We start from the raw sequence: 24,240 nt of genomic DNA, 5'->3' as shown, positions 1-24,240 counted from the left end.
TTGGTGCATAGAAATTGGTTTGTTGGTTTGAGGAACCACGCCACATAGAAATTTAAGAAATTGAGAGAGACTCAAACTCATATCTCCCCTTCACCAACCATATGAGTAAGCTCCTTACCAATTAAGTTAATCCTTCCTGAGGCTCGTAATTCTTGGGGTTTTTTTTTTTTTTGGTTTTTTTGTCTTACGGTTTGCTGTTCTTGTAGATCTTTTCTTAGCAATTAAAATTTTTTTTCATAATTTAAAAAGAAATCTGTTGGACCGACAAAATATTTTCATTTTTGTGGACCTAATAATCACTTCTAGATCGATCTTCTTCTTTGTTTATATGCCATGAAATATAAGTTTCAAGGTTTGTGAAAGCATGGAAGAAGAGAACAGTAAAATAAATGAAGGTTGCTGTTGAATGAAGAAAAGGTTTATTGCCCTTTGCTGGCTTGCGGCAGCCATCATTGAATCAATGTAAAAAATTTTAAGTCCTGCCAAATTGCAAAATGGTGAACATCTAGTAAAAGCTTTTGAACAAAAATGGGTACCCAACTGTTTTATAGTCCAAAAATAAGCATAGGTACGTTACATATAAACGCATAGGAATATCCGACAAATACGTAAATTTAACACACAAACAATCACAAAATTAAGGATGGTTTCTCTTTAAGCATATTAAGCAATATAAAGTTCAAACAATGCAAGTAGAAAAATTTGACGTTCCTCACTTTTTTTTTTTTTGTTTTAACCTACTATAGGAAAAACTTTACTTACTTCCATGATGTTTTGACACTTTAGCAAGCATACCCTTAAAATTTAAAAAGCTTCAATCTCGGGTTTCCATATTTTAAAAGTTTGTAATGTCAATACCCTTACCATTAGGTTTTAGCATTAAATCAGACAATAAACAGGTGAAATGTCTATTATATCCTTGTAAGACTAATAAAAATACAAAATTACCCTTAATTAAAAAAAACCAAAATAAAGTAAAATAGAAAAAAAAGCTCTATCGTTGTGACCGGCCTTAGCCGTAGGTCCACGGACCTTGGTCATGGATCACATCACCCACAGCCATGGCTTGTGTTCTTCTTCTTATTATTTTGGAGTAATTACATTTTCGCCCCATAAACTACCGGCAATTGTCAACATGCTGTCACGAACTGACACCTCAACCATAAAAGAGCATTTAACTATCATTTCTGTACCTTTACCCCCTTCTGTTAGTTAAATTCATGAAAAGACTGAAATACCCTACTTAAAATCAAAATTTACAAAAAATACCCTCAAAATTAAACAAATAATAATAATAATAATAATAATAATAAAAGAAAAAAAGAAAAAGAAAAAGCAAAACAAGGGGGTGGCTTGCAAACCACCCCCAAAGGTGGCTCCGGCCACCCCTTATGCTGGGGGTAGCCCACAAGCTACCCCTAGAGGAGGTTCCGGGTGGCTCGCGGCCACCCCAGAACGTCTAAAAATTACATATTCTGTCCGATTTAATGAGATTCTCTGACGGAAGGGGACCGAGTAAAGGTACAAAAATTATAGTTGAATGCTCTCTTATGGTCGAGATGTATGTTCGTAGTGACATGTTGACAATGGCCGGTAGTTCACGTGGAGAAAAAAAGTAAATACTCCTATTATTTTTTTTTGTAAAACATGCATGATTATTTTGGGGATTATGGCATCTTATGCTAATACTAGTGGATGGGTGATAATGCAAACTTTTAAAATATCTATGTGATCAAACCCGATATTACATCTTTTTAAACTGATGTGCTTGCAAAAATTCCAAAATATAAGAAGTAGGTGAAGTTTCCTTTACTCTAACTATGGTTAGCCCTCGTGATCCCTACTTTTGTTCTCTTCACATGTATACAAGAGCTATTTTGTTTGATATTGAGGAAAGGATTGAGGCTAATTACTTCAGCACCTGGAATCAATAGGGTTTTTGTCGTTTATATTGAAAAATTTCAAAGATGCTTTCTTTGAATAAATAACAAATTTTTCTCTTAAAAAATTATGATTTAAGTTTCATAGTGATCGAGGATATCCAAAAGAAAATTTGAAACTACCTAAAATTCTTTGATCTAAAGTACTCTATAAATACCTCCCTCTATGTACTCATATCTCCCAAGTTCAAAAACTATCTAGAGTTCAACCAATCCTCCTCATCATTCTTCCTCTGAACGTACGTACATTTCGAAACTTTCAGCTCGTCATGGGTGTTTTCACTTACGAGGCTGAGACCACCTCCGTTATCCCACCGGCTAAGCTGTTCAAGGCGTTTTTCCTCGATGCTGACAGCCTCATCCCAAAGGTTGCACCTCACGCCGTTAAGAGTGCTGAAAACATTGAAGGAAACGGAGGGCCGGGAACCATCAAGAAGATCACCTTCGGGGAAGGTTAGTTTCTGTCCTAATTAATCTCCATTAATTAACGCATAATTTTTTTTTTTTATCATTTTACGAGTAAGAATTAAAGGTGTTTTTTCTATGTATTTCAGGCAGCCAATTCAAGTACGGGAAGCACAGAATTGATGAGGTTGACCAGGAAAACTTCACATTCGGCTACACCGTGATTGAGGGTGATGCTTTGAGCGACAAACTTGAGAAAATCTCTAATGAGATCAAGATACTGGCAGCCCCCGATGGAGGATCCATTTTGAAGAGCACCAGCAAGTACTACACTAATGGAGACCATGAGATCAAGGAAGATCAATTTAAGGCTGGCAAAGAAAACGCGACGGGAGTTTTCAAGGCTATTGAGAGCTACCTCTTGGCAAATCCTGAAGCCTACAACTAAATTAGCTTATGAGTTGGAGTGATCGTTGTTGCTTGCATGGTGTTTTGTGTTTAGCCAATACTGGCTGGTTTGTGCTTGCTAATTAATAATATATACTGGCTTCGTTGGTTAAAGTTTTTGCTTTTTGCCTTCGATTTGTTTCTCTTCTCAAAACAAAAATTATAACAAATAATTTATACACAAAATAATCTTAAGAAACAATAATTTTTACATTTGTGTCGCATCATAACATGTACGTACATCTATTGTTCAAATCAAACACAAAAAGCATTTCTAAAATTCATGCATTACCAAATTACATAGCCACTGTTTTTGGTTGTTTTAGCTGGAGAGTGGAAACTGGTAAAATGTCAATTTTTTTTATTATTATTTTTTTTAATTTATGAATTAATGTTATGTCACATGCATTGAACACACACACACACACATATATATATATAATGAAAGTCAACTTGAAGGGTGTAGAGTACTGTAGACTTATTTCCTTTCGGGTAAATTCTAAGTAAACATGTGATCAAGATTTATTATCAACATAACAATCCATGTCAAGTGTTATAATAGAAGGTTAGAATACGAATCTTAATTTCTTCTTCATCGTGGAGCATTACAAATTAAATGGTAAGTTATTGATCGATTGACACAATCTGTCAAATTGCTGGACTCGATCAATATATATCAACTTTACCAAATTTAAAAGGCTGGTGAAATATATGTCTTAAGAAGAGAAGGATATCGAGATGATTGTGCCGGTTTTCTTGAGAGCTTAATTTTGGATCGACTGAATACCATAAGGAAGGTTAATTTCTTGAGATGATTGTGTTTTGTGTTCAACCTTTACTTGGGATAAGTGATGATTTACCATGGTATTAGAGTCAAAGATTATGAGTTCGAACCTTGACTCTTAATTCACCACATTTCAATTTATTATTCTACGTGTTGGGCCTCACCTATTAAAGTGAAGTTTGAGCCCACTTGTGAGGAAAAGTGTTAAAGTATTGATTAATTAATTAAATTTACATTTTCCTATCAGCAATGACGAAGGAAGGGGGGGCCGACAGGGGCTATGCCCCCCTCCCCCCCCCCCCCCCCCCCCCCAAAATTCCTAAAAAAAAATTATGAAGTTGCCCAAATTTTTATTTTTATATATATAAAAATAAAAATAAAAGTATATAATAGACTAAATGAAAAAAGAATATAATAGACTAAATGAAAGGGATTTAGTAAAGCAGTGCATTGGAAGAAGACAAGTGTGGACTTGATGAGTCACATGTCTGGCAAAGCTTGATTTCCTCATAATGTGTGGCAAAGATAATGTAAAATGAAGATTCATTTCAATATAGCTAAATGGCAATAGAAAAGTCTAGAAGATACGTGTTTCAATTGTTTTGTATTGCGTTTGGCAGAATGTGTTTTGTGTAGATTATAGTGCATGTGATTTATATAATAGTAAAAGGGCTATTGTATTAGTTAGAGTGGGTTGTTATAACAAAAGGAGCAAAAGAATGTTAACTTCCAGAGCCATGTCATTAAGGTATAGCCTTGCAAGAATACCTAGAAGCACACAATTCATCTAAAAATTTCTTAAATTTTTAATTTTCTGGAGAAGTCCACTATTGGGTAAGTAGATCCTGATTTTTTTTTTTTTTTTTTTGTATTGATCTGAAACGCGTCCGATGGTTGATGTGATTTTGATCTGGATCTACATTATTTGGGCCATCAAAGGGGTGATATGTAATTTCTAGCTGTTATTTGGTAACTTATAGATCGGAGATCTAACCGCGTCTGAGTTCCATTTGTGTGTTTGTGTATCCAGCATTGTTCATTAGATTTTGGATGCTGCCTGTTTTCCTTGTTTTTTTCCTCCTCCTTCAACTTTGTTTTGATTTCTTGCGGCGCGTGCTCTTTTATGGGGCTTTCTATATGTTATCTAAGAAGTGGAACAGAAAAACTTCATTAGAAGTGATGTGGGTAAAATCATATATAATGGGAATCGGTGTTTTCTTGGGAACAAGAAATTTCTCATCTTATTGCTGGAACAAGAATCAGTAAAAAGATGGCCACTTTTCTTTTCTTTTTTTCTATTCCCCTCCTCTTCTTTCTCCATGCAACTTTTTTTCTTCTATTTTTGCATATGATGTTTTCTTATCAGATATTGCAGATATCATATGTAGTTTGGGCAGGGATTGTTGGCGGAGGAGCTGGGATTGTTCACGGTCTCAAAAACATATATGTTGGTTTGGCATGGGAAAGACCTAAGAAAAAAAAGAAAGAAAGAAAGAAAGAACATGAAGCGCATCTATTTTTATTTATTTTTTATTTTTTTAAAAAAAGAAAAAGATAAATATGCACACTAGTGACGTGAGAAATGAGTGCAGGAAGCGCATCTATTTTTTTTTTTTAAAATGCCTTTTCACATTAGTTGTGCGGTTGTTGTGAAAAATGAGTGCAGGAATTTCTCATACAAAGTTCCTTCTAGAAATGATGGACGTACAAAGTTCAAGCTTGAGCTGCAGTATTAATGAATCTACGTACTAGAAGGCTAGAGATAGTGTGTTGGCTACGTTGGTAGTGGCAGCCATTTGTTAGTGGAAGCAAAATTCTTCGAGCAACATTCCCTGATGAACAAGCTAGCTAGGGCCATTGCCACACAAAACTCTCAACCTTATTTTATAAATACCAATCTCCAGCACCCACTTCTAGCCAACTCAAAAAACTCCCCAAGTTCAGTACTGTATCCTTCTCGATCCTCCTCTTCATATTCTTCCCTTTATCACATCCAGAAGTCTTAGGTCATCATGGCTGTTTTCAATGACGAGTTTGAGGCCACCTCCGTTATCCCACCGGCTAGGCTGTTCAAGTCCTTCGTCCTTGACGCCGATAACATCATTATGAAGGTTGCACCTCAGGCTTTTAAGGGTTCTGAAAACATTCAAGGAAATGGAGGGCCCGGAACAATCAAGAAGATCACATTTGCAGAAGGTTAATTACTTTCTTTCTTTCTTTTTTGGCTATATGTAATAGCATCATATGTAGATGTTGGATGGGAGAGGGAACATGAGCTTTTTCTATATTTTTCAGGCAGCCATTTACATCACATCAAGCAAAGGGTTGATGAGATTGACCACGCAAACTATAAATTCAGCTACAGCGTGATCGAGGGCAGTCCTTTGGGCGACACCCTTGAGAAGATCTCTAAGGAGATCAAGATAGTGGCAGTCCCTGGTGGAGGATCCATACTGAAGATCACCAGCAAGTACCATACCAAAGGCAACATTTCGGTCAATAAAGAACTGATTAAGGCTGACAAAGAAAAGGGCGAGGGACTACTTAGGGCTATTGAGAGCTACCTCTTGGCGCACCCTGATGCTTATAACTAAACCTTGTGTTTGTTTGTCCCATAAAAAATAAGTTGTGGCTTCTTTTCTTTCTTTCTTGAGATGTTGTAACTTGGAAGAATGCAAAGTGAATTAATGTTCTATTACTTTGCATACATATATACAAATAAAGAAAATTATCTGGAAATTACAATATTACTCGTTGGGTTCGGATTCACCCGCTCCAGGCCCAGTTAGAACTAACTTCTCTAGTATGTTCTAAGCCCGGCCCAGGAGGTCTATTACCCGAATGGAAGGCAGCCGCATGTATTATTGGTAACTGGTAATTGATCATTATCTTCTTTGCCCAATATATTTTCGTACGTATGAATATGTCTAATTTGCTCGGGTAAAAGCCTTTGAAGTGGTAGCTGTAATCATAAATGACTTGTCTCATCCATGCCTTTAAGAACTTCCCCGCTAGTATGGCCTTAGCCTTTATGGCGCCTTACCTATTCCAGGCATATAGGTCCTAAAAGATCTGGCCACCTTTTCTATCAAGAAGGCGGCTGACATTTATTAGCTGACATTTATTAATATTAGGGATGAGAGATGATAGCTTGACTTTTGTGGTATTCAAAAAGGAGAGTGATTCTCTTACAACTACTCCAACACAACTCTTACATAACCCATACACATTAGGTGGGACTCATACATGTAAGTCCTACGTGTGGGTTCCACCCAATATATCTAGAGTTATAAAGAAATCATTATTTATCTGAGAAGGGGAGTGATTCCTTACAACCCTTTTCACACAACTCTCACACAACCTACACACATTGGGTGAGACTCATGCATGTGGGTTCCACCCAATGTATCTAGGGATTGTATAGAAGTTATATGGGAGTTGTAAGAAAATCATTATTCATTTGAAAAGGAAGTGATTCCCTTACAACCAAAAAATTAAAATGATATACTAACCTTGTCATAATACTAATTGATTAATTGATTAATTATAATTGGTACACTTACCTAGTCATAATACTAAATTTGAGACCATGCTTATGAAAATTAAAAAGGATGGCACAATATTTTTTTTTTTTAACATAAATTCTCAAACTCTTCTTTCATAACAAAAAAATGAAACATTTGACCTTCATAAAACAAGGATCTAGGGACGTACAGCTACCTTAACAACAATACAGGAGATACTAGTAGGAGTATCATCAAGCCAACGCAAATCAATGGTACCAGCAGCCTCTTTAGCAAGACAATGGGCTGTGGAGTTGGCTTCGCGATAAGCAAAAACAAAATTACAAGTACGTAAGTTTTGCCTCTCAATATGAATAATTTCCAGTAGGTGTCCAGATCTAGAGAGATAAGGAGGATTTGAGCAGCATCTCCTTCAAAAATAACACTGAGAAATCCAACCTCTTTCATGAAAAGAACTGCTTCCGGAGCAACTAAGGTTTCTGCAATCTTTGCATCCATTTGCAAAATTTTAGTGAGACTTCGAGCCCCCAAAAAAAAGCCCCATGCAGTCCCTAGCCATGATGCCCAAACCAATACAACCCTTTGTTTTATTTATGGCAGCGTCCCAGTTGATCTTTGTAACACCATTCGGGGGAGGACTCGACATTACACTCTCACGGATAATGGCAGTTGCTGCTTCAGAATGGTTCACCAATTGGTCCATCTGTCTACACTCCTTACATTCTCATACAAACTTAACTGCTACAATATATACTTCATTTGGATGGGTAAAAACCCCTTCAAAAACATATTTATTCTTTCTAAACCATATTCCACGTGCCAAAACTGCCAACAACTCTAGATTCTCCTTGCTGAAACATTGAAGACAATCTTCAAATAGCCCCTTAAAATTCAAACCTGTACCACAACACTTCTAGAAAGGAGATGTTTTACTTCCCCACACATCCTTGGCTGCTAGGCATGTCCAAAGGGCGTGGATTACAGATTCCTCATCAACTCCATAGCATGGACAGTTGGCCTTAGCCTTTATGGCGCCTTACCTATTCCAGGCATATGGGTCCTAAAAGATCTGGCCACCTTTTCTATCAAGAAGGCTGCTGACATTTATTAGCTGACATTTATTAATATTAGGGATGAGAGATGATAGCTTGACTTTTGTGGTATTCAAAAAGGAGAGTGATTCTCTTACAACTCCTCCAACAGAACTGTTACATAACCCATACACATTAGGTGGGACTCATGCATGTAAGTCCTACGTGTGGGTTCCACCCAATATATCTAGAGGTTGTGTAGGAGTTGTGTGAGAGTTATAAAGAAATCATTATTTATCTGAAGAGGGGAGTGATTCCTTACAACCCTTTTCACACAACTCCTACACAATCCACACACATTGGTTGAGACACATGCATGTGGGTTTCACCCAATGTATCTAGGGGTTGTATAGAAGTCATATGGGAGTTGTAAGAAAATCATTATTCATTTGAAAAGGGAATGATTCCCTTACGACCAAAAAATTAAAATGATATACTATCCTTGTCATAATACTAATTGATTAATTGATTAATTATAATTGGTACACTTACCTAGTCATAATACTAAATTTGAGACCATGTTTATGAAAATTAAAAAGGATGGCACAATATATATTTTTTTTTTAACATAAATTCTCATACTCTTCTTTCATAACAAAAAAAATGAAACACTTGACCTTCATAAAACAAGGATCAAGAGACGTACAGCTTCCTTAGCAACAATACTGGAGATACTAGTACGAGTATTATCCAGCCAACGCAAATCAATCATGGTACTAGCAACCTCTTTAGCAAGACAATGGGGTGCGGAGTTGGCTTCGCGATAAGCAAAAACAAAATTACAAGTACGTAAGTTTTGCCTCCCAATATGAATAATTTCCAGTAGGTGTCCAGATCTAGAGAGATAAGGAGGATTTGAGTTGATCTTTGAAATAATCTGAGCAGTATCTCCTTCAAAAATGGCACCGAGAAATCCAACCTCTTTCTTGAAAAGAACGGCTTCCGGAGCAACTAAGGTTTCTGCAATCTTTGCATCCATTTGCAAAATTTTAGTGAGACTTCGAGCCCCCAAAAAAAAGCCCCATGCAGTCCCTAGCCATGATGCCCAAACCAATACAACCCTTTGTTTTATTTATGGCAACGTCCCAGTTGATCTTTATAACACCATTCGGGGGAGGACTCGACATTACACGCTCACGGATAATGGCAGTTGCTGCTACAGAATGGTTCACCAATTGGTCCTTATATTCTCGTACAAACTTAACTGCTACAATATATACTTCATCTGGATGGGTAAAAACCCATTCAAAAACATATTTATTCTTTCTAAACCATATTCCACGTGCCAAAACTACCAACAACTCTAGATTCTCCTTGCGGAAACATTGAAGACAATCTTCAAATAGCCCTTTAAAATTCAAACCTGTACCACAACACTTCTAGAAAGGAGATGTTTTACTTCCCCACACATCCTTGGCTGCTAGGCATGTCCAGAGGGCGTGGATTACAGATTCCTCCTCAACTCCACAGCATGGACAGTTGGCATCTTCTATTATCTTCCGCTTAAAAAGACTCAAACGTGTAGGAAGAATATTATGGCAAGCCCTCCAAGTAAACATTTTCACTGTATTTGGTACTTCCATACCCCACAATGCCTTCCACATATCCTATCTTGCCTTAGAGTGAGAGCTTTGAGCTGCCACACGTTCTTGTACTTCTTTTCCTAGGTGGTAAGCATTGCACACTGTAAAGATGGTACTAGCGATTCCACGCCATATCAGTTTATCTTCATGCAGCAAAGGGCTAAGCAGGATATTTGCAATAACTTGAGCTTCATCACCATAAAATACCTCTTGGATTAAATCCACATTCCAGCTTTTGGAAATAGGGTTAATCAAGGAGGCCACCAAACACTGACTATCAATAACTCGTTGCACTTGATAAGTTTGTGGAGTGGGCAGCCACCGGTCCCCCCAAACCTTGATTTTGCAACCATTTCCCACCCGCCATACTAATCCATGATGCAACAACTCCCTGGATTTCCATATGCTCCGCCAAACAAAGGAGGGCCGAGTGCCTAAGGATGCCTCCATAAAACCGCATCAAGGATGGTATTTGGCTCGGATAATTTGTGCTGAGATAGAATAAGGGTTTTGGATTAACCTCCACCCTTGCTTAGCAAGTAAAGTGCACCAAATCTCGAAATCCTAGGCCTCCCATGGCATTGGATCACCCCAATCTTTCCCAGGACATCCAATGAATTTTGGAATTTTTGGCCATGTGATTCCACTAAATATTCTGCATTAAACTGTTTATCTCCTTGCATAAAGTAATGGTGAGTTGAAAAGCAAACATGATGTATGTCGATATCGCCTGGGTTACTGCTTTAAGCAACACTTTTTTTCTAGCTTGGGACAAAAACTTGACCTACCAATTACTGATCTTCTTCATCACTATCCTTTATAAAGCCGAAAGCCTGTACCTTAGACTTACCCACAAAAGATGGAAGCCCAAGATAGGTATCAATCCTATCGGTTTCTGTCAGCCCTAATAGTCCCAAGATCTCTTGCTTCCTCTCCTGGCTGGTATTATGGCTAAAGAATTGGGATGTCTTCTGCAGATTGAGCTTTTGGGCCAACCCGTTTTCATAAATGTCCAGAATCCTCATAATTCTTCTCTATTCAACTGAGTTCGCCTTGCAGAAAATTATGATGTCATCCGCAAAGAGCAAGTGTCTCAAACTTGGACCCTTCTGAGAAGTAGGAACACCAGTGATTACCCCCTTCCGCTCAGCTTGTTGTAATAAAGCACTAAGAGCCTCTACGCAAATTAAGAAGAGGTAGGGGAAATGGAATCCCCTTGGCGAATCCCTAGTGATGGCTGAATATTTCCCACTGGGCTGCCATTGATAAGGATAGAGTATGAGATTGAGTGAACACAAGCCATAATAAGTTTAATCCATTGCTCCGCAAAACCCAACCTCTGCATGATTGCCTCTAAGAAATGTCATTCAACTTGGTCATAGACTTTACTTATATCGAGTTTAAAACCCATGAACCTAGTTTTGCTCCACATCCGGGTTTGCATAGAGTGCAAGATCTCAAAAGCCGCCAGAATGTTGTCAGTGATTAAACGACCTGGAATAAAAACACTTTGTGTGCAAGAGATAATTTCTGGTAACACTAGTTTAAGTCGGTTAGCAAGAACCTTAGAAATTAATTTGTACAACACATTACAAAGGCTAATAGGTCTGAACTTAGACACACTTTCAGGTTGTTGGGTTTTAGGAATAAGAGCTATATGAGTTTTATTTATCTTACTATCCAACATCCTAGTATGAAAGAAATGAAGAATAGCTTAGCATACCTCAGTGTGTATAGTTGCCCAGTTGTGCTGATAGAAACATACAAAATACCCGTCAGGGCCAGAAGCTTTCAGGGGAGCCATTTGTTGTAAAGCCGTAGAAATTTCCTCCACTGTGATCTCTGCCAGTAACTTATGATTCATCGTTGGAGTCACCTTGCAGTCAACTGCACCAAGAGAACTTTCTAGATCAAGTTCATTTCCAACAGTGAAGATGTTATTATAATACTGAATAAAAGCATCTTCAATGTCCTCTTTTGATCGACATACTTGGCCTCCAATCTCCTTCATCATCTCAATATGCTTTCAGTAATTTTTTTGGCTAGCACAAGCATGAAAGTATTTTGAGTTTTGATCCACATACCTCAACCAGTTCTCTTTTGCATGTTGACTCCAGTGCAAATCTTCTTGTGTTTTGAGAAGAAAAAAAGATATCTGATATGGATGTCTAGAGATAATTACGCCCGTTTTCTTGAGAGCTTAATTTTGTATCTTCTGCATTTGGCATGGGTTCATTCATACATTACAACCAGTAATTAATTCGTCTGCAAATCAGGGCCATTACAAACAAAGGTTGAGACGGTTAGGATTTTATCAAATTCAGTTGATTTTTATAATATCTATAATAATGAGGGTGTTCACTATTTAGAGATTTAAATGGTGAACTAGGATTACTTAGCATGTAGCCCCAAACCCAGGTTTTCTATATTTCTAAGCTTTGAGATATGTAATTATATATATATATATGACGAGTAATGTTATATGCAAGACTTTAATATGTGACATGACTTTTAAAATTATCATTCGATTTGAGATGGATCATTATGCATTTTTTTTTTTTGAAATAATGATATAACACTTTTATTTCTCATTCAAGAAAATCAAGTAAATTACTCTAACAAAACAACAACACATATACATCTAGGAATTTCTTCAAGCCAAACCTGATCTATTATATGTTTCAAGGCATCCTTTGCTAAGCCATGCGCAACATTATTAGCGACTCTACTAATATGGTGAATCTACCAACTAGAAAACAAATTTAAGACCATACGAGTGTCTTCCATTTAGGGGATAAAAGAAAATAAGTACTCACGTATGATTGATGAATTGTTTTTATTTTTCTTTACTTTCCTTTTTCTTTTTCTTTTTTTTTTTTTTTTTTTTTTTTTTTTTTTTTTTTTTTTATAGATACAAAACAAAATTACAAACTAAAGGCTTGACATACCAAAGCTTAACAAAACGAAAACAAAAAAGTAGAATCTAAAACATATATTACAAACAAGAATGCAAAAGGGTAGACATCCCAACAAAAAACCCCAATCTAATATAGTAGTGCCAAAGTAGTAACAAATGAGAGAATGGTGAGTTTTCAATTCTAGAAGAATTAAAAAGGTTTCGGCCCTATCAACCTTGAACAAAGCCAAGGATCTACCCGCACAAGGCGAAGAACAAACCAAACCAGCAGTGAATAGGGGCATGACTCGTGCAAAGACCTTCAACCTTGTCCTATGAAACAACCCTTTTGTAAGGGTTGGGCGGGCACTGATTTTGATTTGTGAGTAACAATCCCTTTGCAGGGGGTGAGAACGAACAAGCACAACAATTATAAGATCAAAGTTCATAAAAAATGGTTCTTCAAGAGAAACCAAAACCCAACCACGAACAAAATAAATACAGAAAATATAAAACTTGTTATAGAGTATTGGTGGCGGTATAACCATTGCTTGGGGTCGGTGCTAATGGCTAATTGTAGTGGAGATCAGCTTGCATGGCATCAAACTCTACCGCATGGAGTGCACACTCCAGCACGTGAGTACCGACAGACAAACCTGCTGATGGTGGATTTAAGGGGAAAGAGTTGGGAATCCGATGGTGTGGAGCGTATGCTGAAGAGGCATCTTGAAGTTAGTTGATCTAAGTTGAAAAACATCAGATCTAAGAACTTCAAGATACTGGTGATTCCTTAGCCAAGAGCGGTAGGAGGCGCACGAGTCCGGTCCAGCTAGAGAAAACTCTAGCTTAGAAAAAGCTATAGAAAACTCTAGCTGGATAATACATCAAAGGAGACATAAGCTGTGATGAAAAGGATGGAAAGAGGAAGAAAAGGGAGGCAAGGGAGGGGGGGATATAGAGAAGCTTTCTCTCCCATGGTGGGCTTTGCAGGAGAGAGAATAGAGAAAGGGGAGGGGTTCATGAGAGTTCGGGAAAAAAGATGTTACATTTTTTTTTTATTGATGAATTTTTTGTATCAAAGGTGTTGGAGATCTATCAACGGCTGTGTAGATGTAATTTGCTTCTAGACCCAAGGGAGCTAACCCAACAACCCATGAGCATGTTCTTTTGGGGGCCTTAATAGCTGAGACTAAAGGCCCCTATCCCGCTGGCAATACTTAGTGGTTGTTGCTCTTTATTATTATTATTATTATTATTGTATTTTTTCTTAGGACAGCATAGGCTCTCATTTCTGATAAAATTAGGAGACATGGGCAGAGGTTACTCCTTGTTTTTTATAGAATTTCAACCTCCCTCAGCCTTTTTTTTTTTTTTCTGAAATATATATATATATATATATATATGGTGTCGTCATTTTATGAATTTAGTGATATTTTATTTTTTTTAACGTAAAACAACGTTATTTTGAGGCCTATAATTAAATGTACTTCTTCCCCTACTACAAGCCCTAAATCAACCCATGTGCCGGTTAACTCTTTGAGCAGGGACAAAGCCAGAAAGTATTTTGGGCAGAGGTCAAGCCGTTAAGGCATAAATTACAAATATATTAAAATAGGAGTAGGGGTCAAATCATGAATAAGAAATATATAAAGATTGAAGATGAAATAAATATATAAAGACGAAATTAACATCAATTTAGTTTTGACAAAAAAAAAAAAAAAAAATACAAAACAAAAGAAAATATACAAAATATTTGTTTCATAATACATTAAATTTCAGCCAAAACACCTATTAAAATAGAACTTGTCGTCTTTTTGAATCCCGAAAACCATCTATGATTGAATCTATGCTAATTGTTGCAGCAACTTCTCTTTCGATGTACACCATTAGAGAATCCATCAGAAACTCATCTTCAATTTTGTTGCGAAGCCTAATTTTGACAATATTCATTGCTGAAAATGCTTGTTCTGTAATTGCGGTAGAAACGGGAAGAGTAAGCACAAGTACAATAACGCGAAAAACAAGTTGGTAGATAGTTGATTTTCTAGTACTAATCAACCATTGGTACAATTCAAAAATATTTGACAGTGCTTGAAAACTCGAATGTTGAACTACATTATGCTTATAATGGCTAAGTTCTATTTCCAACTGTTCATTTTCAAAATCAATAAAGTCTTGCAGATAAAACTTGTTTACCAACTCACAAATATCATTAATTCTGAAAGATTCACGTGCGGCTCAAGGATCAAGAGGTGAGCCGAGAATATGCAACTCCACTACATGCTCACTAAACCAGCAATTGAAAATCTATTGAGGCACAAAAAATATCCACTCGATAATGTTGCTCAATTGTAATGTCCGCTTGTTGATGGTGAGCTCAACCTTGTCTCTCAACACAACGAGTATTCATATCTGGGACATCTATATTGCGTTTCTCACAAAATGACTTCACATTGGTAAGTAAATCATCCCATTTCACCTCTATATTGTTGGATAGATGCTGTAGTGGATGAAACAAGATTCATGGCATTTAAAATATCTTGAGATTTTGATTGCAATTCTTGACATAGATGATCAGTGATCTGCATTATTTCTTTCACGAGGTGTAATTATATAGATGATCAGTGATCTGCATTGTTTCTTTCACGAGGTGTAATTATATATATATATATATATGACGAGTAATGTTATATGCAAGACTTTTATATGTGACATGACTTTTAAAATTATCATTCGATTTGAGATGGATCATTATGCATTTTTTTTTTTTTTGAAATAAAGATATAACACTTTTATTTCTCATTCAAGAAAATCAAGTAAATTGCTCTAACAAAACAACGTCACATATACATCTAGGAATTTCTTCAAGCCAAACCTGATCTATAATATGTTTCAAGGCATCCTTTGCTAAGCCATGCGCAACATTATTAGCGACTCTACTAATATGGTGAATCTGCCAACTAGAAAACAAATTTAAGACCATGCGAGTGTCTTCCATTTATGGGATAAAAGAAAATAAGTACTCACGTATGATTGATGAATTGTTTTTATTTTTCTTTACTTTTTCTTACTTTTCTTTTATTTTTTTATTTTTTTATAGATACTTGAAAACAAAATTACAAACTACAGGCTTGACATACCAAAGCTTAACAAAACGAAAACAACAAAGTAGAATCTAAAACATATATTACAAACAAGAATGCAAAAGGGTAGGCATCCCAACAAAAAACCCCAATCTAATATAGCAGTGCCAAAGTAGTAACGAAGGAGAGAATGGTGAGTTTTCAATTCCAGAAGAATTAAAAAGGTTTCGGCCCTATCAACCTTGAACAAAGCCAAAGATCTGCCCGCACAAGGCGAAGAACAAACCAAACCAGCAGTGAATAAGGGCATGACCCGTGCAAAGACCTTCAACCCTGTCCTATGAAACAACCCTTTTGTAAGGGTTAGGTGGGCATTGATTTGGATATGTGAGTAACAATCCCTTTGCAGGGGGTGAGAATGAACAAGCACAACAATTATAAGATCAAAGCTCATAAAAAATGGTTCTTCAAGAGAAACCAAAACCCAACCACGAACAAAATAAATGCAAAAAATATAAAACTTGTTATAGAGTATTGGTGGCGGTATAACCATTACTTGGGGTCGGTGCTAATGGCTAATTGTAGTGGAGATCAGCTTGCACGGCATCAGACTCTACCGCATGGAGTGCACACTCCAGCGCGTGAGTACCAACAGACAAACCTGCCTGATGGTGGATTTAAGGGGAAAGAGTTGGGAATCCGATGGTGTGGAGCGTATGCTGAAGAGGCATCTTGAAGTTAGTTGATCTAAGTTGAAAAACATCAGATCTAAGAACTTCAAGATACTGGTGATTCCTCAGCCAAGAGCGGTAGGAGGCACACAAGTCCGGTCCAGCTAGAGAAAACTCTAGCTTAGAAAAAGCTATAGAAAACTCTAGCTGGATAATACCTCAAAGGAGACGTAAGCTATGATGAAAAGGATGGAAAGAGGAAGAAAGGGGAGGCAAGGGAGGGGGGGAGTTAGAGAAGTTTTCTCTCCCATGGTGGGCTTTGCAAGAGAGAGAATAGAGAAAGGGGAGGGGTTCATGAGAGTTCGGGAAAAAAGATGTTACATTTTTTTTTATTGATGAATTTTTTGTATCAGAGGTGTTGGAGATCTATCAACGGCTGTGTAGATGTAATTTTCTTCTAGACCCAAGGGAGCTAACCCAACAGCCCATGAGCATGTTCTTTTGGGGGGCCTTAATAGCTGAGACTAAAGGCCCCTATCCCGCTGGCAATACTTAGTGGTTGTTGCTCTTTATTATTATTATTATTATTATTATTATTATTATTATTATTATTATTATTATTATTATTATTTTTCATTTTATTGTATTTTTTCTTAGGACTGCATAGGCTCTCATTTCTGACAAAATTAGGAGACGTGGGCAGAGGTTACCCCTTGTTTTTTATAGAATTTCAACCCGCCTCAGCCTTTTTCTTTCTGAATTATATATATATATATGATGTCGTCATTTTATGGATTTAGTGATATTTTATTTTTCATAACGTAAAACAACGTTATTTTGAGGCCTATAATTAAATGTACTTCTTCCCCTACTACAAGCCCTAAATCAACCCATGTGCCGGTTAACTCTTTGAGCAGGGACAAAGCCAGAAAGTATTTTGGGCAGAGGCTAAGCCGTTAAGGCATAAATTACAAATATATTAAAATAGGAGTAGGGGTCAAAGCATGAATAAGAAATATATAAAGATTAAAGATGAAATAAATATATAAAGACGAAATTAACATCAATTTAGTTTTGAAAAAAAAAAAATACAAAACAAAAGAAAATATACAAAATATGTGTTTCATAATACATTAAATTTCAGCCAAAACACCTATTAAAATGGAACCCGTTGTGTTTTTGAATCCCGAAAACCATCTATGATTGAATCTATGCTAATTGTTGCAGCAACTTCTCTTTCGATGTACACTATTAGAGAATTCATTAGAAACTCATCTTCAATTTTGTTGCGAATCCTAATTTTGACAATATTCATGGCTGAAAATGCTCGTTCTGTAGCTGCGGTAGAAACGGGAAGAGTAAGCACAAGTACAATAACTCGAAAAACAAGTTGGTAGATAGTTGATTTTCTGGTACTAACCAACCATTGGCACAATCCAAAAATATTTGACAGTGCTTGAAAACTCGAATGTTGAACTACATTATGCTTATAATGGTTAAGTTCTATTTCCAACTGTTCCTTTTCAAAATCAATAAAGTCTTGAGGATAAAACTTGTTTACCAACTGACAAATATCATTAATTCTGAAAGATTCACGTGCGGCTCGAGGATCAAGAGGTGAGCCGAGAATAAGCAACTCCACTACATGCTCACTAAACTTGCAATTTAATTCTTGAAATTGAAAATCTATTGAGGCACAAAAAATATCCACTCGATAATGTTGCTCAATTTTAAAGTCAGCTTGTTGATGGCGAGCTCAACCTCGTCTCTCAACATAACGAGTATTCATATCTGGGACATCTATATTGCGTTTCTCACAAAATGACTTCACATTGGTAAGTAAATCATCCCATTTATCACCTCTATATTGTTGGATAGATGCTTTAGTGGATGAAACAAGATTCATGGCATTTAAAATATTTTGAGATTTTGATTGCAATTCTTGATATAGATGATCAATGATCTGCATTGTTTCTTTCATGAGGTGCAAGATGAAGACAAATTCAACTGAAGTCATTACTTGATAAACTGAATCTGCTTTTGCTCGTTGGGAAGAAGTAGTTCCCACATCAATTATTTTCAGAAGAACTTCACAAGCTGGACCAAAAATTTTGATCAAGCTAGAAACTGATCTCAAGTGAGAACTCCAACGAGTATCTCCAGCCATTGTAAATTACTAATTTGATTGAGTCCCCTTCCACTCTGAATCTCATCAATTTCAATCAGGTAAACAATTTCATCAGTTTAAGCAATTTGCAATTCTTCAAATCGATTGCATGAGACACAAACGATATTGACAATAAAAGTCAAATTCATAAAAAAAATTGATGAACATGAATAACTTCCTTTGATGCCGCAACTAATGCCAATTGCAAACGATGTGCGAAACAATGAATGTAGTAGGCATATCGACTATCATTTGAAACCAAAGCTTGCAACCCATTCCACCCACCTCACATGTTACTTGCGCCGTCATATCCTTGCTCTCAAATATTTTCAATCGCAACTTATGTTGAGATAATACAAAATATATACTATTTTGTTGGGTTACTACCGCAGTATTAGAAACATGAACAAGCCCAAAAAAGTGTTCCCACACAAAACCATTTTTGTCGACAAATCTTAAAATTATAGCCATTTGCTCCTTCATTGACTCATCACGAGCTTCATCAACAATTATGCAAAACTTTGCATTACCAATTTCTTTGCAAATTGTCTCCTTCACTTTGGTTGAAAAAATATGTAAAATTTCTTTTTGTATCATTGGTGATGTGTAAGAGGCATTTTTTGGAGCTTTAGCTATTACTTCAGCAATTTGTTCATTATATGAAACTATCAAATTCAATATTTGAAGAAAATTTTCACAATTCGTTGAATCCACACTTTCATCCCGACCTCTAAAAGCAACACCTTGAAAGGCAAGCATTCGAACAACTTCAATTGAAGCTTTTAACTGCAGTCGATTGTTTGCAATTTGTTCAAAAGTGATATTTTCAAACACATTTTGTATGTGTTGAGACTGGTTCTTCAAGTCTTCATATGACCTCTCAGCAATTCTATGAAATGAATTAGAATCTTTTCCTATATGATTGAGAAAAGCACAATTTTTTCCATCTCTAACTTTCTTCCAATTCTTGAATCCATTTATAGTGAATGCACGTTGCGTAGGATGCCCAGATGGCTTATTAAAGAGAAAGCATGGTAGACAAAATGCTGCATCTTTTTTCTTCGAATATTCAAGCCATGTAGGAAATAGATTGAACCACGAAGGTTGAAAGCTACGAAGATGATTTGGATTTTCAGATTTTGGGTACTCTTCAAGGATAAATTGGTACGGACCAGCTTGAATGTAAGCTCATTGAATTTCATCTCGTTGATTAACATTATACTCCCATATTTAATGACGCAATCCACGATCAAACTCAAATTAATGAACTAATATCAAATTCATTGATGTCAACTCTTCGAGATTTTTTAGAAGAATTTTCAGAAACTATGATATCAGAAGTTGGCGATGATGTATCATTAACATTGGCATTTAAACTTTGTGCATTTTTTCTTTTGGAAAATTCAAGTATTGTATTTGGCTTTCCCATCATCTACAAATAAATTGACATGGTTATATTGAAGTCTTTAGAAAAGTAAGAAAAAAATTTTGTAAGTTAGCAATTAATGAACTCACATAAAGAATAATAGAATATAATAGCTTTCACATGTCAAATTCTCCAATTAATTGTTTAGACTTATAATCTATAATAACAAATATTCTCAATATTTAATAACCATAATATTCTAATTACAATACCACTTATATTAGGAATTGAGCTTAGAAAACTAACCTAAAAAAGTGTGACGTGCGTTGAGTGATTTTGCACCGCTTCTATGTTGCAAATTAATTATTGTTCTTTATCGTAAAAATTCGATTAAATCAACCATTTTCAAAATTTTATTTGTACACAGTACACAAAACAATTAACGAACCTATTAAAAAAAAACTTGGTAAACTTTCTAGGTACAAAGTATGTTCACTCGCTAAAAGGTGCATCAATCTTCAATATCATGTTTGGTTACCCAATTGGGTATCTGTTATTTGAATTTGAAGTCTGTTGTTCAATAAGCATGGGTGGCAAATCAAGTTCTTAATCACACAAGGTATTAACTGCCATTTGCACTCGAACAAAAGGTGGATCAATTTTCAATATCTATTTTGGTTTCAAAAAGGATTTTATACCTCTCACTATCACAGCATCATTCTATCAACTTTTTCGATATAAAGAACAAAAAATAATTTTTTTTCTAGTCTAATTAGTCTAGAGAAACGTCACAAAAGAAGCCACTTCACTCTATGAAGGGATTATCCCACAAACGCTTAAATTTAATTTTTATATTCTGACTCTCTAGGGACAAACGTCACAAAAGCTTAAAGCTTTTTCAAGGGACAAGTCAAGTCACAAAGTTGAAAGTACATAAATACACAATGGACCTGTTTGGTAAGTTGTGGAAAATGAGATGTTTTATTTGAATAGTAGTAATAAATGATTGATGTGATATAGAATTTGAGAATGTTTTATAGAAAAGTGAAAAAGTTTTGTTTTGTAGTGAGTTTTTTTATTTGAATAGTAATAAAAAATTATTGATGTGATGTAAAAAGTATAAAAAAGTTGGAATGTTTTTTATTTGATTTTTTTGGGAGAAGTGAAATGGAAATTGAAATGGGATGGATTGGTTACCAAACAGACCCAATAATTTTTCAGTTTTCTAGTGTCTAGAGACTTCCATAAAAAAAAATAATAATAAAAATAAAAATAAAAATAAAAATAAAAATAATAATAATAATAATAATAATAATAATAATAATAATAATAATAATAATAATAATAATAATAATAATAATAATAATAAAAATAAAAATAAAAAAAATAAAAAAAAAATTTAAAAAAAAAATTTAAAATTTAAAAAAAATAAATAAATTTTTTAAATTTTAAATTTTTTTATTTTTTTTTTTTAAAAAAAAAGATTGTTTTCTAGAGTTAGACTCTCTTGGCTCTCCTAGTCTCCTCTCCTTCCTCAGAAAGGCGAAAGCAAACAAAACAAAAGGTCATAAATAGTTATAATCACCAAAAAATATGTGCAGATTACCATGGTGGCGTGGACCCGATGTGCAAAGCGATAATATTGTGCTTACTGCTTGGCCGTGGTGTCGGATTTGGTGTGCAAACTGAAAACTGAAGTAGGTCGGCTAAGGGGTGGAGAAAAGTACAGAGATATTCTTGTTTCAATTTTTTTTTTTTTATTAAATATTTTTGTTTTAGAATTTGAGTTGTTTGGCTGTGTTGGAACTGGAAACGCCCCCCTTAATTAAGTGCTTGTCAGCTTTTGATGTCTAGGGACTACAAGTCTACAAATCTGTGGATTTGGGCTTTTTTTTAGGTTTATTTGGTTAAGGATTAAAAATTAATTGGGTAAGGGCCAACAAATTGAGAAGAGGCCAATGCGCTAATTTTTTATTTTTTATTTTTAGAATTTTTTTTTATCCTTATAATTTTTTTTTTCAAAAAAGTGGTAGGGGGTGGGGGGGGGGGGGGGCAGGGCCCTTGCCGGCCCCCCCTTCTCCTCCGTCTCTATTTCTTTGAGACTCTCTTGGTCGGAGTTCCATTTTCACTTGTTAAAGGAAGGTGTCTTCGTCTGGCTAGGATGAAGACACATATCTCTTCCGACACTTCTCCTCTAATCCTTTAAAGGCAGAGGTCATACAGAAATGACCTTCATCGATAAAGAGTCAAAGGTCGTTCAAACTTTCTAACAGTGGTAGAGGCAGAAAGCTTAAATCCCATTTTTTCCTTTGCCACTTATGATTGTACCCACAATTTTTTTTTTTTCATGTTTCTCTTGTAATTATAGTCTCCACCAAGAGGTAACCAAGGGCATAGTGATAGAGAGCAGTGAGTAGGGGTTAATTAGTAATGCAATACATCATCCCTTCCATCTCCTAGAGTCTATATGGTATGGCCTCTCATAACATTTGGTGCATGGAGATTGGTTTGTTGGTTTGAGGAACCATGCCGCATAGAAATTTAAGAAATTGAGAGAGACTCAAACTCATATCTCCCCTTCACCAACCATATGAGTAAGCTCCTTACCAATTAAGTCAATCCTTTATGAGGCTCGTAATTCTTGGGATTTTTTTTATTTTTTATTTTTTTATTATTTTTTTTTTTTATTGTCTTATGGTTTGCTGTTCTTGTAGATCCTTTCTTAGCAATTAAAAAAACTTTTCATAATTTAAAAAGAAATCTGTTGGACCGACAAAATATTTTCATATTTGTGGTCCTAATTAATAATCTCTTCTAGATCGATCTTCTTCTTTGTTTATATGCCATGAAATATAAGTTTCAAGGTTTGTGAAAGCATAGAAGAAGAGAACAGTATAATAAATGAAGGTTGCTGTTGAATGAAGAAATTAAAGGTTTATTGCCCTTTGCTGGCTTGCGGCAGCCATCATTGAATCAATGTAAAAAAATTTAAGTCCTGCCAAATTGCAAAATGGTGAACATCTAGTAAAAGCTTTTGAACAAAAATGGGTACCCAACTGTTTTATAGTCCAAAAATAAGTGTAGGTTACACATAAACGTATAGGAATATCCGACAAATACGTAAATTTAACACATAAACAATCACAAAATTAAGGATGGTTTCTCTTTAAGCATATTAAGCAATATAAAGTTCAAACAATGCAAGTAGAAAAATTTGACGTTCCTCACCCTTTTTTTTTTTTTTTTTTTAACCTACTATTGGAAAAACTTTACTTACTTCCATGATGTTTTGACACTTTAGCAAGCATACCCTTAAAATTTAAAAAGCTTCAATGTCGGGTTTCCATATTTTAAAAGTTTGTAATGTCAATACCCCTACCATTAGGTTTTAGCATTAAATCAGACAATAAACAGGTGAAATGTCTATTATATCCCTGTAAGACTAATAAAAATACAAAATTACCCTAAATTAAAAAAAAAAAACCAAAATAAAGTAAAATAGAAAAAAAAAGCTCTATCGTCATGACCGGCCTTAGCCATAGGTCCACGGACCTTGGTCATGGATCACATCACCCACAGCCAGGGCTTGTGTTCTTCTTCTTACTATTTTGGAGTAATTACATTTTCGCCCAATAAATTACCAGCAATTGTCAACATGCTACCACGAACTGACTCCTCAACCATGAGAGAGCATTCAACTATCATTTATGTACCTTTACCCCCTTCTGTTAGTTTAATTCGTGAAAAGACTCAAATACCCTAACTTAAATCAAAATTTACAAAAAATACCCTCAAAATTAATCAAATAATAATAAATAAATAAAAAGCAAAAAAAGAGAGAAGGAAACTAAGGGGGTGGCTTGCAAACCACCCCCAAAGGTGGCTCCAGCCACCCCTTATGCTGGGGGTAGCCCGCGAGCTACCCCTAGAGGAGATTCCGGGTGGCTCGCGGCCACCCCAGAACGTCTAAAAATTACATATTCCGTCCGATTTAATGAAATTCCCTGACGGAAAGGGACCGGGTAAAGGTTCGAAAATTGTAGTCGAATGCTCTCTTATGGTCGAAATGTCTGTTCGTAGTGGCATGTTGACAATGGCTGGTAGTTCACGTGGAGAAAAAAGGTAATTACTCATATTATTTTTTTTTGATAAAACATGCATGATTATTTTGGGGATTATGGCATCTTATGTTAATACTAATGGATGGGTGATAATGCAAACTTTTAAAATATTTATGTGATCAAACCCGATATTACATCTTTTTAAACTGATGTGCTTGCAAA

The 24,240-nt window shown here is 35.6% G+C and overlaps 3 protein-coding genes across 3 annotated transcripts; 2 read left to right on the top strand and 1 right to left on the bottom strand.

Annotated features, from left to right (window-relative positions):
• The first annotated feature begins 2,115 nt into the window (after positions 1–2,115).
• LOC133858898 (major allergen Pru ar 1-like) lies at positions 2,116–2,902 on the top strand. The gene is made up of 2 exons (XM_062294352.1): positions 2,116–2,393; positions 2,495–2,902. The coding sequence occupies exons 1-2, from the start codon at positions 2,210–2,212 to the stop codon at positions 2,791–2,793; spliced, it is 483 nt and encodes a 160-aa protein (XP_062150336.1). The 5' UTR covers positions 2,116–2,209; the 3' UTR covers positions 2,794–2,902.
• Positions 2,903–5,498: 2,596 nt separating this feature from the next.
• On the top strand, positions 5,499–6,326 carry LOC133858897 (major pollen allergen Bet v 1-F/I-like). The gene is made up of 2 exons (XM_062294351.1): positions 5,499–5,772; positions 5,872–6,326. The coding sequence occupies exons 1-2, from the start codon at positions 5,589–5,591 to the stop codon at positions 6,168–6,170; spliced, it is 483 nt and encodes a 160-aa protein (XP_062150335.1). The 5' UTR covers positions 5,499–5,588; the 3' UTR covers positions 6,171–6,326.
• An 11,254-nt stretch (positions 6,327–17,580) lies between these two features.
• Positions 17,581–18,591, bottom strand: LOC133860034 (uncharacterized). Its single transcript, XM_062295668.1, has 2 exons — positions 18,186–18,591; positions 17,581–18,065 (listed from the first exon to the last, which is right to left on the bottom strand). The coding sequence occupies exons 1-2, from the start codon at positions 18,589–18,591 to the stop codon at positions 17,581–17,583; spliced, it is 891 nt and encodes a 296-aa protein (XP_062151652.1).
• Positions 18,592–24,240: the final 5,649 nt, after the last annotated feature.

This window comes from Alnus glutinosa, chromosome 1, assembly GCF_958979055.1.
Source record: "Alnus glutinosa chromosome 1, dhAlnGlut1.1, whole genome shotgun sequence".
Classification (NCBI taxonomy): Eukaryota; Viridiplantae; Streptophyta; class Magnoliopsida; order Fagales; family Betulaceae; genus Alnus; species Alnus glutinosa.
This window is presented reverse-complemented; position numbering and strand designations above follow the sequence as displayed.